General features: G+C 36.7%; 2 protein-coding genes across 2 annotated transcripts; one reads left to right on the top strand and one right to left on the bottom strand.

Annotated features, from left to right (window-relative positions):
• Window positions 1-1991: 1991 nt before the first annotated feature.
• LOC110726402 (probable serine/threonine-protein kinase At1g54610) lies at window positions 1992-8184 on the bottom strand. Its single transcript, XM_021905879.1, has 9 exons — window positions 7162-8184; window positions 6059-6343; window positions 5505-5819; window positions 5163-5390; window positions 4881-4978; window positions 4238-4328; window positions 3607-4149; window positions 3153-3276; window positions 1992-2455 (listed from the first exon to the last, which is right to left on the bottom strand). Exons 1-9 carry the CDS (start codon window positions 7498-7500, stop codon window positions 2436-2438), a joined length of 2043 nt encoding a protein of 680 aa, XP_021761571.1. The 5' UTR covers window positions 7501-8184; the 3' UTR covers window positions 1992-2435.
• Window positions 8185-9084: 900 nt separating this feature from the next.
• LOC110726274 lies at window positions 9085-10598 on the top strand. The gene is made up of 2 exons (XM_021905728.1): window positions 9085-9666; window positions 9816-10598. The coding sequence occupies exons 1-2, from the start codon at window positions 9085-9087 to the stop codon at window positions 10596-10598; spliced, it is 1365 nt and encodes a 454-aa protein (XP_021761420.1).
• Window positions 10599-17761: the final 7163 nt, after the last annotated feature.

The following is a 17761-nucleotide window of genomic DNA, read 5'->3' as shown; positions in this document are numbered from 1 at the left end:
CTTTTGTTCGTTCTCGAGCCTTCTAGCTATATTACCAAGTTGTTCAATTCTTCATCTGTAACTAATATCTAATGTATCGCCACAAAAATTCTTACTAAATTTATTTTGAATAAGATAAGCATGGACAACCTTGTCAACGGATCAAACTCAACACATATCATTAGCCTAGACTTGTTATGTTTTGTATTGGGTCGGGTCGTGACTTGGACGATAAATTAATGCCTATTGTTATACGTTGACATCAAATTCTATTTTTTGGATATTAGCTATTTGCCTCCCTCATTGTATAATGTTTTTAAAATATTATTCCCTTTCATTTCATTAGTATTGTTCTATTTGGCAAATTATGCATGTTAAGAAGTGCTAAAATTATACCCATCATAAAAAAAAATAAAAAATAAATAAATAAAAACCCTTAAATTATTTAAAAACATAGTGGTAATGTGGTATACTACTTATATAAAGTAATAACACTGTTTATCTTTTCTTTTATGTCTATAAATGTTTGTCAAGTACTTAATCATAATTTGAAATAGTGTTTAAAATGGCCCTTATCTAAATGGCATTTAGTTCAAAGTAGAAGAAAAAAAAAAATGGAAGCCATATCATATGATACAGAGATAGTAATGATACTCGTCAATTCTATGTGCACGGTGCACCATATATTTCTGACCTTTAGAATTATTACATATTTGATGCATCGTAGTAAATAACATACTTGTATGAAGTATTACATATTTGATGCATCGTAGTAAATACGAGTGGGCAAAACACATAATGGATGATATTTGGTTAATTAGATCATGTATTTTCCCAATTAAGTCTTTTTATGTTGTGTTCTCTTCACCTTATTAGACCTGAACTTATCTAAATTTAATTAAACTTATCTGAACTTATTAGACCTTATTAAACTTATTAGATTTTATTGAACTTATTAGACCTGATTGAACTTATTAGAACTTACTAGACCTTATTGAAACTTATTGAACCTTGTTATTAGACTTGATTAGAACTTATTAGATCTTACTTAACTTATTGGAACTTATTAGACCTTATTGAACTTGGTAGACCTTATAAACTTATTAGGCCTTATTAAACTTATTGGACCTTATCTGAATTTATTAGATCTAAAACTTATTTTTATAAAGTGAAGAGAACAAGCTCTAGTCCAATTGGTATTTTTAAATTTTTTTTTTTAATTATTTATTTTTTTACTAATGATAAGGATTTGTTGTTCCTCATTCTGGGAGTTGGCCAGCAGGATATTAGAAGTTGGAATTTAATAAACGTAGACCTCCATATCACCACTTCTATACTCCCTGTCTTCCTCTTTCAATTGACTGCAAATTTTTATTGTTCTAGCTAGTTTGATTAATACTCTTAATACTTTTTGTCAAACTTAGAATAATAAGGTAAAAGTCAAACTACTCACGAACCAAAGTCGTCTGAAATGTTTTGTGGTTCTCGCGAATCTATTGTCAATTTAATTTTCAAATCTACGAACAAGTTACAAGTTATCTTCAAAATATTATAGATCGAAATTGAATAATTAGATACGAGTCAATTTTATCAGATCTAGACGACGGAGGGCACACGACAAGGAAGGAGAACATAACTTGGAAAATTTTATAAAATGAGTAGCTAGGCAAGGACCACCACTCAACAATCTTAACCTACCAAAGCATAATGATGGCTGTTACACAAGACAACAGTTCATATCAAACGGCCCAAAATGATATCTAATACCAACATTTTGTATATGAAACCAACCAACCACTTCTACTACGTATATAACATCGTTACTCAACGGCAATCATCAAACTTTCCTTTTTTTCTCTCTTTAATTATAATCTTTACCTTTTCTTTTATTTTTAACTTTCTGCTTTTTCTTTTGTAGGGGCAAAGTAAGACAAGTTTGACCCTATTACAGCTATTTTAAGGCATTTTTTTTCTTTTTTACCATATCAAAGAAAATGGAAGAAAAAATAAAGTTGTTAAAAGAATTATTATTTTCCTTATGGAATATATAGACAAAAGGAAGCAGAAGGCTACAAATTTATGAGTCATTATCATTTACAAGATATTAATAATTTCTTAAGATATAATCCCTATTAATATGTACACTATGGGGTGACAATAATCCTGTAGGGAAGTGAACTAACCACCAACTTCAGGCTTCAGCTTGGTTGCACCGAAAACTCGAACAAATTTTCTATGAGCATTTTGGGTCAGTCTCTCTTGCTACGGCTTCTACTACCTCTTTGGTAAGCACAGGAAATGCGGAGATTGAATTTTCAGAGCAACATTCTCTGGTTGATCACTCATGTAGTCATGTGGTAAATGCAAAGATTGGATTTACACTAACTTGAATTTCTGGCTGGTATGTGTCAACTTGTCAGAACCGAGCCAAATTTTGTTCTTGACGATTCTTCCACTCATTTTCCTTGTTTTTTCCCTGCAGGGTGCAGAATCAAACAACATGAACAAATCTCACTCAAATGACTCAAGCAAATAATAAGTTTCTATTGCAAACTCATAATGGATAATCGATTGGCAATGCATCAGGCATCACTGTATGAAACGGGATCTTTTTATGGTGGGACAATGAGGAAATCTTAGCATTTAGAATTTACATCCATACCAACAACCTGATAACAAGAATCATTATCCCATTTGACATTTTATAAATTTGCAGTTGTACACTAACTTTAGATAGTGGAGTTGAACATTAGTGTAGTAGCTGTATATCCTATTTGGTCAATCAAATGCTGAAATGATAGTATTAATTCCCGGGGAGTTTCTGGATTTCAGCAAGCATTACTCATCATGTTTACTAGATAATCATATATGCATGGACCTACAAGCTCAACATCCTTGAAAAGGCAAAAAAGACGAAGAAAAAGGGAAGTTGAAAAAAAGAAGTGAAAATAATAGTAGCATTAGAAAACGAGTTGTTGTTTAGGACTTGAAAAAAATCAATGAAGCAAGACTCGATATTGAAAAGTGAATGTCAAAGACTAACTAACAAATTATGGTTATTTGGTCCAATCAGGAGAGGGAGGGGGATTTTTTTTTGGGGGGGGGGGGGGGGGGGGGGGGGGGGGGGTGGGGGGGGGGGGAGCTGAGTCACATCATTTGCAACAAATCGTTACCTCTTTGAAACCACGATCTTCTAACTGCTTGACGAATCTGACGTTCATGTCTCTCTAAAAGTTCATCAACTCGGTATGATTGAGATAACAATGGTCCGGAAAATTCAACTTTGTCTTCTTGATCCTGAAACCCAAAGACAGGACATCAGTAAGTTGCTGATGTTTAGAAATGTTGAAAGTAATACATTAACATAAAAGCTAAGAATACGATGTATAAACCCAAAGAAAACCACTCTTGATGAAAACAATCCTGCTTCCTTTCAATTTAGGCATCAACATTGCTTAGTTTTGATAATCACTGTTGCTGTCAAAAAGTCTAAGGTTTACAAATAGGTATGAGGTATGTATGACATAGTTGTAGCTAAGTGATATGCAAATGTGACAAGATTTAATTGGATACTCCTTTAATTATGTCAAAGTTAATACATGATCAGCTCTGATATTATGAACTAACCATATGGTTTCTCTTTGCTCCAATCTCCTTCTGATAAAGTGCTAAAGATAATTCCTGCGAATGGTACTCATCTGAGGTATCAAAAGAGTCAGGACGATCAAAGTTGCTCCACTGTCTCCTTACTGTATGCTTCAGTGCCTCATAATAATCATGCCCTCTAGAAAAGGCACGAGCTCCTAGAGAAATATCCCCGTTGTTATCATGCTTCTTTAATTCAGAATTATTTCTATCATTTGACGCTAAATATGTCTCTAAACCATTGAAGCTAAGTTTTGAACTAGACTGTCTGTGTGATCTGACAAATGTATCATCTCTTCGGCTTTTAGCCCATGCAAAACCACTTGACGCTGAAACTTGCAGCGGGCCTGAATATGGCACATCTCCTTGAGAAGCATTCTTCAAATGGGAAGGCTCTTCCCGCCTATCAATTGATGGCTTTGGTGGTTCCCTCCCTTTTATGTCTTCTTCTGGTTGAAAGAGTGCTAAACTTCCGTTGATTTTAACTCGCTGTTGATCTGGAACTTGAGATGGCAAAGGCAAGCCCTGCACAAGGAAAATTACAGAGGTTAGGAACATAGTAATTCCTTATTGTTTCTACAATGGCAATGGGCAGACAATAAGTTAGAGAGACCTCAGCTGGGGCAAGTTTACGTATGCCATTCGGTTTCTTTGTTGTTTTTCTTCCTGTTTCACTCCCTCGGCCTCTTCCACTCACTCTCTTCCTGCAAAATGAATATCAAACAAAACAGTCATGCATAAAGCAGAGCTCCAAAAAATCCAAGGGGCTTTAGAGTTTTAGACTTTAGAGGTAGAAATGCTGGGGCTTTGCCATGTATCATGGAATAAAGTCCCACCATTTCACTGGATATGTACACTACCATATTTTACCCCCGATATATCAAAAGCTGCAAAATATCTAGTGTTTCTTCGCCGGAACAGTAATCTTAAAAAAACAGTGTTAGGATATGTTCACTTGTTTATTTTAATTAAATAAACTGATTTTTTATGATTAAAATTGACAGTTGATAACAAAATGTACTCGTAATTATTATTTTTATATATATAAAAAAAAAATTAGAAAAAAAGCTTAAAACTGAGTTTATTGAAGCTTATTTGTAAAAGTTGGATCGAATTAAGTCTTAGGATATTGGCAACAGATCTAAAATAGCAAGTGTCGCAAGAGTGGCAGATTTCCAAATGGTACCTAAGGATACAGTGTTGCTCCTTAGATCCTAATCAAAGAGTGAAAGAAGGAAAAAGATCAGAAATATCACCTTCTAGCGTCATCACGACCTTTTGCATCAATTTCTTTATTAGGTGGGTATTTTGGCAATGTTGATGGATCGCACGCATAAGGTTTACTGCTGAAATACTGACGATGAGACCAAAAAATAACCAAGATTAGAAAGGATCTGGGTGATAGAATTCAAGATTTCAATAGAATAATGCAGAAATTGTAGTGGCACTGTCATATACATTAAAATATGCTATACAGCAAGAAATGCAGGATATTCAGAGAAATGAATTTGGAATTAAACCAAGTATATAACTAATACCTCAGAGCATAGAGCAGAAGAAGCACTTCCACGGTTGTACGGTTCCACAGAGAGTAAAGTTTCAATAAGGCTCACAGCTGGTTCGGGCATATCTTTACAAGTTGCCATTAGAGAGCTCTCGTAACGCTGTTGTGGCTTAAAAAGAGTGGCATGAGGAAGTTTAGACTTCTTCCAGTACTCATCGGGTGGGGATCCGCATAGCTTGAAGATTTTATGCAATTGTTCAACCTGTTCATCAAATGACACAAGTTTTCTCAAGGTTTGGCATGAAAATCAGCAATAACATAATTCTGTTCTCTAAAATTTAATTTGTGTAAAATGATATAATTATGATGTAATCACCTCAGTTCTCCCTTGAAGGAGAGGTTTTCCTAGAAGAACTTCAGCAAATACACAACCAACACTCCAGAGATCAACAGACGGTCCATAATCTGTTGCCCCCAGTAGAAGCTCAGGAGGTCGATACCACAAGGTTACAACACGGCTAGTGAGTGGTTGCCGTTTGGTACTGCAGAAGTTCGCCAAACCAAAATCAGCCACCTTCAAAATCCCTTCATTATTTACCAGAAGATTTGACCCTTTGATATCCCGATGCATTATACCTCGCGAATGGCAGTGCTCAATTCCTGATAACAGCTGCTTCATATAGCACTTGACCTGCATATATCAAGGAAATTTCAGAAAAATAATAGTCGGAATGTTGGATATGCAGACTTTGAATACGAACAAAGCGGTTACATGAACAAAAGAGATGCAGCATTATACTCCTACACTGTTATAGACAACAACTACCAACCACATCCCACTAAAATAAAGTGAAGTTAAATAGTGTTTCCCAAATGATCTTTATCAGCAATACATGAAAATGCAGTAACGAATATCCAAACTGAACAAACCTGTGCCTCCGTAAACTTGATATCAGGACAAGACACTAGTCCAGCAAGATCATGTTCCATGTACTCGAACACCAGGTATATGCTACATGATAACTTGGAGGTGACAATTCCTTCCAACTTTATAATATTAGGATGATCAAGCCTCCGAAGAATCAATATTTCTCGCGCCATAAACCTAACACTCTCCGGCTCAAAATTGTCAAACCGAACCTTCTTCATAGCAACTATCTTCCCAGTTTCAATATCACGTGCTCGAAAAACACTACTGTATGTACCTTGGCCAATCTAAGAAACAAGTAAGAAAAACAAAACACCAATAAGTCTACAGAACAAAAGCATGAATAACAGCAACAACAGTTGATACATGATGAAATCCAGATTAAAAATCAAGCACAAACACTCAATTACTTCGACATTAGGTATACTAATCCAAAAACCATCATAGAACTAAAACCTCAATACTATCAGCATAAACACCGCCTTTTTATACAATTCTACTCAAGTTAACACCGCCTTATGCCAGAATCCGGCCAACATTCCGACTACTTGAACTCGAAGAAAAGTACAAAACAAGAAACATCAGCTTGAAAAAAAATTTCTCCTCCTATAACAAACAATACCAGAATTTGGCCCCAGAGAAAACTTAGTACCAAGACAAGCTTCCAATTTTTAACCCCAACCACCCAATAAAAGACAGAAATCACATGAAATTGACAGATTACATTCTCAAACAAAATAGAAGCTCAAATCCAAGTCAGTAATTGTCACATGTAATCAAATTAAGACTAAAGAACAAATTTTCATGAGATATCACAATACTATAAAAAGAAAATTAAATAAAATTACAAAATTTAAACCCAAAACCATCAATATTAGCTGTAATTTCTTCTTTTGATAAAAACCCAGCTCAATTTTCCAAAAACACACAGAATCTAATTCTCATTGCACATCTCAATTTTCCTCCAAAAATCACAATTCTTAAACAAACAATGACATAAACATAAATCAAATCCCGTCTACATCATTACCCTTAACGACGGAAAAAACCACACAAATTATCCCACAAAACTAAAATCAAATGCAAAAACATAACAATTTAGCACCTTTTCTAATTTCTCAAAAGCATCAACTCTGAGAGGCAACCAACCATGAATAGCCTCACCAGCAACAGCACTCAACCAAGCAGGCCAACCAGCAGCAACCTGTTCACCTTCAACATATTTCTGCAAATTCCCTAACCTAAAACTCACTGATTCACTCCCACAAGTTGAGCTGACTCGCCCTGACTCACTTGGGTTAAACCTCTTCTTACCTTCTGACTCAGTGGGTCCCACCCTGCTCCGACCAGAACCCCCGACAACCACTACATTGTCTCTGAACACGCCGGAGTAATCTGCCGCCGGTGTCACTGACACTCCTCCTTTTGAACTCACACAACCCATCAAAATTTTCCAATTTAAAAAAAATAAATTAATTTTTCTAATTAAAATTTTTTTTAAAAAAATTCAAAATTGAAAATTTATGATGACCCAAGTTTTCTTGGGATCATTGAAGAGACCCAGATCGCTGAAAATTAAAAAAATCAGATTTTATGAGAATTTAGTAAAATGAATGTTGAAATTTAGGGAATGTGAGTGTGTTTGAGAGAATTATTTATATATACACACAATTATGATTATAATGTTAGAATATATGGTGAAAGCAATGATAGTGATTTGGGTGATGTGGCGTGGTTGATTAAATTTGGACTAGTAGTAAAATTATTATTGAATTTTGGGATTTGGATTTGGATTTTCTGTATCCTATTTTTTTTTTTTTTTTTTTTTTTTTTAAATGGGTTTTTTTTTTTTTTTTTTTACTTGAATGATTTGAGTGCGGCAATTGCGGAAGGTGGAGGAAGAAAGAGTGGAGTGAAGAAGAATAGAAAGAAGGAAGGAAATAGCGAGATGAGCGGGCAAAAGATGGATTTTTATTTGTTATGGAGTGGTCTACGGCCTACCTGGTTTTGTGCATTGTTATGGAGTGGTCTACGGCCTACCAAATTGAGCTTTAAACGGAAACTATTGACAAAAATGGTTGCGTGGCAAAACTATTTACCAAACTAAGCTTCCAGGGTAAATCGCTGTCTCGGACAGCGTTTTACCCCTGGTTTTTTTTTTAAAAAAAAATTCAACTGGTAAACGCTGTCCCAGACAGCGTTTTACCTTCTGTATTTTTTTAAATTCAGTAGGGCATAAAACGCTGTCTCGGACAGCGTTTTATCCTTGGGTTTTTTTTAAAAAAAAATTCAATGGGTAAAACGCTGTCCGAAACAGCGTTTTATTCCCTGTTTTTTTTTTTAAATGAAACGCTGTCCGGGACAGCGTTTCATGGCCATATATCAGCATGTTCACTTCAGCAGAATGCGCAAGAACTCAACCTCAACCTCAACGCTTTCCCTCCTCCCTCTCACACTAAACCACGACCGTACTCAAACACCCGCATTGCCGCCGCCGCCCACCCTTGCGCCACCGCTGCTGCCGCCACCTTGCTGCTGCCCTCCTCCCTCTCACACTCACTCACTCAATTTCGTGGTTAGCCCTAAACTGAATTTAGTGTAATTGCATAGTTATTGTGGTTAATTATTGTGAATTGTATGTAATTGCTCTTACTTGTTGTTAATTCATGTCAATTGCATGTAATTGTTGCTAATTATTAATGAAAATGTGGTACATTGTTGATAATTATTGATGGTGATGTGGTACATTGTTATTGAAATTGTTCATGACATTGGTGAAGTTGATGATGGTGAAAATGTTGAAGTTGTTAATGGTTGAAATTGGTGAGAAGAGATGAAATTGTTGAAATTATTGAAATAGTTTAGGTTGAAATTGTTGAAATAATTCAAATTGTTCATGAAATTGTTGAAATTGGTGAAGTTGTTGAAAGTGAAGTTGTTATAGGTGAGAAGAGTCTTATTTCAGTGTTGATAATTTACCTCGCTCTAGATTTCGATAATCCTAAAATGTGTTTTGGTTATGTAGAATATGGCGTCACAAAATGTAGTTTTGTTATGCCGGTGGGGAGGAGAAATTCTGTTTGATGGACCCCGGGTCGAGTATAGTGGGGGAAATATGGAACCACTAACACTAGAACTGAACATGACTATGAATGATTTGATGAATGAGGTTCATAGTAGTATTGGTTCAGACCCGATGACCGTTGACGTACACATTAAAATGAGGTTTGAGACCGGCAATGGGGTTCAAGTGTTACCGGTTTCTACGAATAAGCATGTGACAGCTCTAAGGAACGTTGTTGCAATGAAGGGTGTTCCCACTGAAATATATGTGGAAACGGTGCCTATATGTACCCAACAAAGTACTCGGCCAGAACAATTGCATAGTTATTCGCCTACGCAAGATGATGGTCAGGCTTCACCGTCTCAGCATGCGCCGAATCATCTTGAAGATATTGTGAATAACGAACTTTCTGTGTATGATGTGTACACAAATGATGAGGCCGATAGCGGAGAGGAGGAAGATGGACTTCAGAACATGGATGTAGAACCTGCTCGGATGGAAGTGGGCGAGCCCCTGGTTAGAACTCCCATTCCTTGGTTCAGTCAGGTGAACGAGAACTACGAAGTTGATCAGGATTGGGCCGAATCGGGTAGTCATACGTCGTTTGTTCGGGGGGGGGGGGGGAATTTGAGAAGGGGATGTGGTTCGAAAGTAAGAAAGTGCTCCAAGAAATGGTGAAGATGTATTCCATACAGAGGAATCAGTTCTACACCACAATTACATCGAATGAGAGTGTGCTTCATTTGCGGTGCAAGAAAAAATGTGGTTGGATGCTACGGGGTACCAAATCTAGTAAGCACTCGCGTGGCTTCGCCCTAGTCACATACAAAGGCCCGCACCGGGAGAACTGTGTCACGGAAGTATTGTCCACTGATCACCCGCATTTGGATTCGTCGTTAATATCAGATTTTGTGAAGTCCTTTGTTCGGAAAGATCCGTCTTTGAAAGTTGAATTCATACAAGAACTCATCTCCAAGCAATTTCATTTCGATGTCCCGTACCGGAGGGCATGGTATGCAAAGGGGAAAGCAATAGCTGATATTTACGGTGATTGGGAGAGTTCTTACGGCAGACTTCCGCACTTCATGCAAGCCCTCCAACAGTCAAACCCGGGAACGTGTGTTGTGTGGAAGTACAAAGCGTTGGTTGACGGTGTTTACTACAGCAACATGGAAGTGTTTGAAAGAGTGTTTTGGGCGTTTGGCCCTTGTATCGACGGTTTTAAACATTGTATGTCAGTTATCTGTATCGATGGGACGCACTTGTACGGGAAGTACAAAGGAACACTGTTGGTTGCTACAAGTGTTGATGCAAACTTCCAAGTATTTCCTCTAGCATTTGCGTTGGTTGAGGGGGAAAACACCTCCAGCTGGTCTTGGTTCCTGGGTTGCATTCGGGTTCATGTCACTCAACGAGATGGCCTTTGTGTTATATCTGACCGACATCCTGGGATTAGGGGTGAAACAAATTCGGGTTAAAACCGAACCGAACCGAAAACCGAACCGAATAAGAAATATGGTTCGGTTTTTTTTTTTGAAGTGGTTCGGTTCGGTTTTTTAAAAAAAAATATTTCGGTTTTCGGTTTGGTTTCGGTTTGAGGAAATGGAAAACCGAAAAAAACCGAAAACCGAAATTTAGGCCCAGTATATAAGGAAAAAAAAAAAAACCCTAACCCTCATTCTCTGATTCTCTCTCCTGACTTCCTCAGTTCGCCTCTTACCCTACCCTCATTGCGAATTTCTCAGTCTCTCACCCTCACCTTCTCAGTTTCTCAATCATCTCTTTTGTGTTTCTCAGAATTCTCACTCTCCAATTCTCCATCGTTCACCGGCACAGCGCACTCGTTCAGGCGTTCACTGTGACACCGTCCACCGTCCAAAGGTATGCTTTTAAGTTTTGATTATGCTTGATGTTCATATTTTTTTAGGGTTTTAATTATGATTAGTGTTAAATGTTAATTACGAAAATCTGCAAATTACATGTACAAATTTGTTAAACATTCTGATTAGGGTTTTAATCTATGCTTGATGTTCATATTGCGATGTTGTTTCTGAATTTTCTATTCTGTACAAATTAGTAAAACATTCTGAATTTCCTGGTATTTTGATGCTTCGGGGTTTTGGTCTATTCAAGGGTATTTTGGGTTTTGGTCTAGTAAAACATTCTGATTAGGGTTTTGGTCTAGTAAAACATTCTGAATTTTCTGGTATTTTGAAGCTCTATTCGATTGGACTCTGTTGAAGATTGTTTCAGATTATTAGTTAGTTATTAATTCAAGGGTTCGCATGATTAATAGCATTATCATTGTCTTGATAAGTGTTTATTAGATTGTTGATCTTTGTTATTATTGTTAATTTTGATTTTACTTGTTTTGGGTACAGTTAGTCAGTTAGTGCTTAATTTGATTGTTTTTGGGTGGTGGGGTGGAATCTTAGGGGGCTAATTATTATTGCTAAATTGTTATTGTCTTTGGTTTAGTTAGCCAGTTACTACTGATTTTGTTTATTAGGGGTATAATTATTATTCCCTTTAAAAGATCCAATATTCTTAATTTATGAGTTTGCATGTATTCTTACAGATTGTTATTCAACCACGAATTATTGAATGACAACCAACGTGGGTGGTGTTCCTGACCAGCCTCAATCCGAACATGAGACTGACCAAGTCTCTCAAAATCAGAAAAAAGAACAGGGAGCAAAAAGGAAGAGGATGAAAGAACGCTCTGAAGTTTGGGAGCACTTTGATAAAGAAGACTTACCTTCTGGAATGCAGGCAATTTGCAAGTATTGTGGGATGAGCTACAAGTGTGGGGCAAAGAAAAACGGCACTAGTGTGTTATGGGCTCATATTTCGCGATGTCGTAAGTATCCCTTTAACACCCCTAAAGATTCAAAACAAAGTTTGCTTTCATTTAAAAGTGCTAAAGAACCAAGTGGTGGTACTAGTGGGTTGACATACCACAAATTTGATGCTGGTAGTATTAGAAAAGCTTTGTCATTTATGGTGATTGTTGATGAACTTCCATTTAAGTTTGTTGAAGGTATAGGTTTTAGACATTTTTGTGGTGTAATAGAGCCTAGATTTAATGTTCCTTCTCGAATTACAGTAGCCAAAGATTGTTTTGAAACATATTTAACTGAAAAACGAAAGCTGAAAAATGTGTTAAAAAGGTGTAATTCAAGAGTTTCTTTAACCACTGATACATGGACCTCTATACAACAAATCAATTACATGTGCTTGACTGTCCACTTTATTGATAATAATTGGAAATTACACAAAAGAATTCTGAATTTTTGTCCTATTTCTAGTCATAAGGGTGATGATATTGGCAAAGAAATTGAAAAGTGTTTGCTTGATTGGGGGCTTGAAAATGTCATGTGCATAACAGTTGATAATGCTAGCTCAAATGATACTGCAATTGGGTATATGAGAAGGAAAATAAATGGGTGGAAAACTGGGGTTCTTAAGGGTCGTTTCCTTCACATGCGTTGTGTTGCACACATTGTCAATTTGGTTGTTTCTGATGGGTTGAAAACTGTTAATGAGTCGGTTCAACGTGTTAGGCATGCTGTTAGGTTTATCAAACAATCTCCTGCTAGGTTGCAAAGGTTTAAAAAATGTGTCTTAGATGAAAAAATCAACACAAAAAAGGGATTGTGCCTTGATGTGCCTACTAGGTGGAACTCCACCTATTTGATGTTGAATGCTGCTATTGAGCTTCAAGATGCTTTTGAGAGGTATTCTGGGGAAGACCCTCACTATGTAGTTGATTTGAATGAGAGGGATGGTAAGGGTAGCCCAGATTCTGATGATTGGAATAATGTAAGAAGACTTTCTGAATTTCTACAAGCCTTTTATGATCTGACCTTGCATGTCTCTGGCTCTTTATATGTCAGTTTGAATTTGTTTTTTCATGAATTGGTGAGTGTTGCTGTACTTATGAAAGATTTGGTTTCAAGTGATGATGTGGATATGTGTCTTATGGCTTGTAGAATGAAAGAAAAATATGAAAAGTATTGGGGTGATCCAGAAAAAATAAACCTCCTGATTTTTATTGCCGTTGTCCTTGATCCTCGTTATAAGCTTGATTATGTTGAGTGGATGATAACTGAAATTTATGACCCTATTGTTGCATCAAAGTTAGTTGATAATGTGAAGGTAGCTTTGAATGCTTTGTATGAGGAGTATCGTGTTTCTTCTAGTAATGATGTGAATAGGGAGGAAGTGTCTTCAAGTAAGGATGGCAAAACTCCATTGAGTCCCAAACATAAAAAGATTGAAGTCTTAAAGAGTAAGTATAAGAAACACAAGTGTGAGAGAGATGGAGATGCAAAAATAGAGTTAGACAAATATTTGGAGGAGGATACAGCGGAGGATATTGATGAATTTGACATTTTGAGCTGGTGGAAGTTCAATTGTTCAAGGTTTCCTACTGTGGGGAGAATTGCCCGTGATGTTCTTGCTGTCCCTGTTTCGACAGTAGCTTCTGAGAGTGCATTCAGCACTGGGGGCAGGGTTCTAGATCAGTTTAGGAGCTCATTAACTCCTCGAGTTGTAGAAGGTCTTGTTTGTGCTCAAAATTGGTTACGTGCTTCACCATTTCCAAGTATTGAAGAATGTTTAGAGGAAGTTGAGCTTCTTGAAGAGGGTAATATATAAGAACATCTAATCATAAGTTACTTATTTTCATTATGTGTATATATTTTTAACTTGGTTATTTTTGTTATGAATTATGATAGACTTGAAGAATATGGCAGTTGGTGATGCTGATATTGATGAAGTGCTTGAAATAATAGACTGATGTGGCTCTTTGCTCATTGCTGACTTGTTGTTGCCACTTGCCAGACTTGCTACTGCCTTGCTCTATCACTGCTTTTGCTGCTGACCTGCTGTTATGATGCTGCTGCTGCCCTGCTGCTTGTTGCTACTTGGTCTATGCTGCTTGTTGCTACTTTTTTTACTGCCTTTTAGAACTTGGTCTATGCTGCTTGTTGCTACTGCTGTTAAACAATTGTTAAAGTTGTAATGTTGAACAATTTTTTTTTTTTTTGGATGAAGTGTTGAACTTTTAAAACTTTGAATTATAACTTTGAAGTTTTAGAACTTGTTAATGTTGTTTAAATCTCATTAAGCATTTATGCTACTACATATGTTGATGAATATAATATTTATATGATTTAAGCCCACAAAAATTGCAGATTAAAGCCCAAATAAACAAGGCCCAAAAAAATTCGGTTTGGTTCGGTTTTTTCTTTTGAAACCGAAATTTATATGGTTTGGTTTGGTTTGGTTTCAAAAGTAAAGTGGTGCGGTTTGGTTTCCAAAAACCAAAAACCGAATTAGGGTGGTTCGGTTTCGGTTTGGCCTATAAACCAAACCGAAAACCGAACTTTCACCCCTACCTGGGATCATTGCAGCAATGACTGATCCGAACGTTGGATTTACCGAGCCGCGAGCCTATCACAGATTTTGTGTTCGCCACATAGCTTCTAACTTGAAGACTCACGTGCGACGAAACGACATGAGAGATATGTTCAAGGCTACGGCGTACCAAAGGCAGGAAAGAAAACTACACGGCGATCTGTGTTTCATTAGTGAGGCGTGTAACAAGGCAATTGAGTACATTGTTCAAATTCCGTTCACCATGTGGTCCCTCTTTCACGACGCTGGACGTAGATACGGGATTTGCACTACTAACTTCTCTGAGACATTCAACAACGTGTTGAAGGGAGCACGGTTTCTACCGATCATGTCCCTAGTCGAGTTAACTTTTCATAGAGTTAACAAATATTTCACTTTGAGAAGGGAGTCTTCTGAGGCAAGATTTGAACAGGGACTTGCATACCCCCCCAAGGTCACTGCCATTCTAGAGAAGAACACCGCAAAAGCCAGATATCACAGAGTGGATGCGTATAACCGTCGATTGCATATTTACCAAGTTACAACAGAAAGGGGAGACCGACTTGGTAGTAAAGGAGGCCATAAACATACTGTTAACTTTCAGTTAAGAACGTGTACCTGCAACAAACCTACGATATTTCACCTCCCATGTTCTCACGTTCTAGCCGTATGTGCAACGTACTCACTATCAGAGCGGCCGTGGGTTGACCCGGTGCTGCAATCGGAGGCATACACGAGCACATACGCGCCGCAATTCTGGCCAATCCCTTGCGAGACAACCTGGACGCCCTATAACGGTCCCAGAATCATTCCCGACGGGAGCATGTTGCGTGGAATAGGGCGACCAAGGTCAAAGCGCATACGTAATGAAATGGATGAGACTAACCGGCCCGCGAGCAAATGTAGTCGTTGTCACGTTCAGGGCCATAACCGGGCAACGTGTCCATCGAGACCCTCAGAGGACCCATGACTATTAACTGAAATTCGTTGTAATCGTAGATGGAGGAATTATTTTGTAATAGAAAATTTTGATTTAATAACATTTGGAACATTTTGATTTAATAACATTTGGAACATTTGATCGTTAACATTTTGGTTAATTGCTAATGCGTTAACTCTGTTGGGATTGCAGCATGCAAGCTGTTTGCTGAAGCTGTTGGAGGACTGCAGCATGCAAGCTGTTTGCTGAAGCTTGTTTTCTGCCTGGATGCTGGTTGCTGTTTCCAGCAGAAAAGCGCTGTCTGAGACAGCGCTTTATGTTCAAGCATAACGCGCTGTCTGAGACAGCGTTTTATGTTCAAGCATAAAGCGCTGTCTGAGACAGCGCTTTATGTTGAACATATAAAATAGTTGTAGTTGAATTTTTTTTTAAAAAAAAACCCAAGGATAAAACGCTGTCCGAGACAGCGTTTTATGCCCTACTGAATTTAAAAAAATACAGAAGGTAAAACGCTGTCCGAGACAGCGATTTACCCTGGAAGCTTAGTTTGGTAAATAGTTTTGCCACGCTACCATTTTTGTCAATAGTTTCCGTTTAAAGCTCAATTTGGTAAAACGTTCCAATATGAGTATACCGGCTTTGGGTCTTTGCTAATTAATTTCCATTACTTAATTTCAAGGTTTTCCTAAGAGTATTAGAAAAGGTGAGCTCACTATTAATTGCTCTAAATTTATATGGTAATTGATATTGAAATTTAAAGATAGTATTGGATCGAGCTGGTGTGAGGTATGACGAGATTGAAACAGAGAGGCACGAGAACGGGGCATGTTAAACATATGCTATGTACTATGTAGTCCATATAATATATAGTAATGTATCAAAGGGTCAAGTTTAGGTCATATTTTTGTTGAAAAAACACAACATGACACGATAAAAAGGATGATTTTACAACGGTCGTTTGAAAAATGACTACCATATTATTTTAATGATATATAATATGATCGGTTTATTTTTTCACGTTATAAAATGGCCACAATTAACCTTATAATATTTACAATGTAAATATAAATTTTGAAAATTTTAATCCAACATAAAATAAATATTTTTTTGGGAAACTATAAAATAAGAACAAATATTACATAAATGAAACTAAAAATTTGCTAAATAAAAAAAAATGTTGATAATACTATTTAATACCATTAATAAAGTAATATAATTAATTACTTTGAAAAAATATGTCAATTATGAACTACATAATCATTAAAACATTATGGTAGTCATATTTCAGACACTAATGTAAAATTTTCACGATAAAAGGGTCTAATTTAAAGTTGATTGGGTTACCATGCTTCTCAAATTGTTTATATAGAGTACTACTTTAGTCCACCTTAATTTTGCAAATTCTAAATTTGGTGCCAAAGACACCTTAAGAACAAAGAAGATCTTTATGTAGAACAGTGAAGTAAAATGGAGTTGAAAGTTAGGTTTTTTTTTAAAAAATTTATTTATTTATTTTTTATGTAGAATAATGTTGAAATTAAAGTTAGGTCTTATTGACATCAACTAAGTTTATGTGAATTTTAAGAAAATTCAAAAATGGATATTGTTTAGGGTAAAAATACCCCCATTATGTGGCCCAATCCTATGGTGACACGTGGTCCCATAAAAAAGCGACACATCCCAATAGGAAGATGACACATGGCAATATAGGAGCACCTAGATGAAGAGAGAAGACCTGCTTACATCAGGAGCCCCAATTCTTGAGAAAAGCGCCAAAATGACGCCCCCAATGACAAGTGTCCTCACTTGAATGAGCCGTCAATCAATGCTCCACATTTTAGGGCGCCAAACCCTAGAATGCACACTTTCCCACCTTTATAAATACCCCAATCATTAATGATAGAAGGATGGATTAAGACATATCATTCAAGGCATATTAAATTGCTCTAACTTCTCTCTACTTTCTCTCTCTAAAAACCTTCATTTTCCGGTTACTAACTTGATCGTTAGAGGCGAATATTCCGGCACCGGAATATTCGTTGTTTTTGCAGGTGTTTGCGGCCATCCGAGCATATTCAAGTCCTGTATCTCGAGAGATTCCAAAAAACCCCGAAACAGAAATAAACGCTTTACTTTTTTTTTTTTGAAAGGAGTCCACTATATTCAATTAATTAAAGTCATATGACATCTACAATTGACAATTAACGATAATGAAAACAGATCTAACAAAATCAAACAAGAATTAATTGGGGAAGGGCTAATAAATCAAGTACATAAATATAGCAATTTGGCACATTCACG

Source organism: Chenopodium quinoa, unplaced genomic scaffold (assembly GCF_001683475.1).
Source record: "Chenopodium quinoa cultivar QQ74 unplaced genomic scaffold, ASM168347v1, whole genome shotgun sequence".
NCBI classification, from domain to species: domain Eukaryota; kingdom Viridiplantae; phylum Streptophyta; class Magnoliopsida; order Caryophyllales; family Amaranthaceae; genus Chenopodium; species Chenopodium quinoa.
The sequence above is the reverse complement of the archived record's forward strand: the minus strand, read 5'-3'. Positions and strand labels throughout refer to the sequence as shown.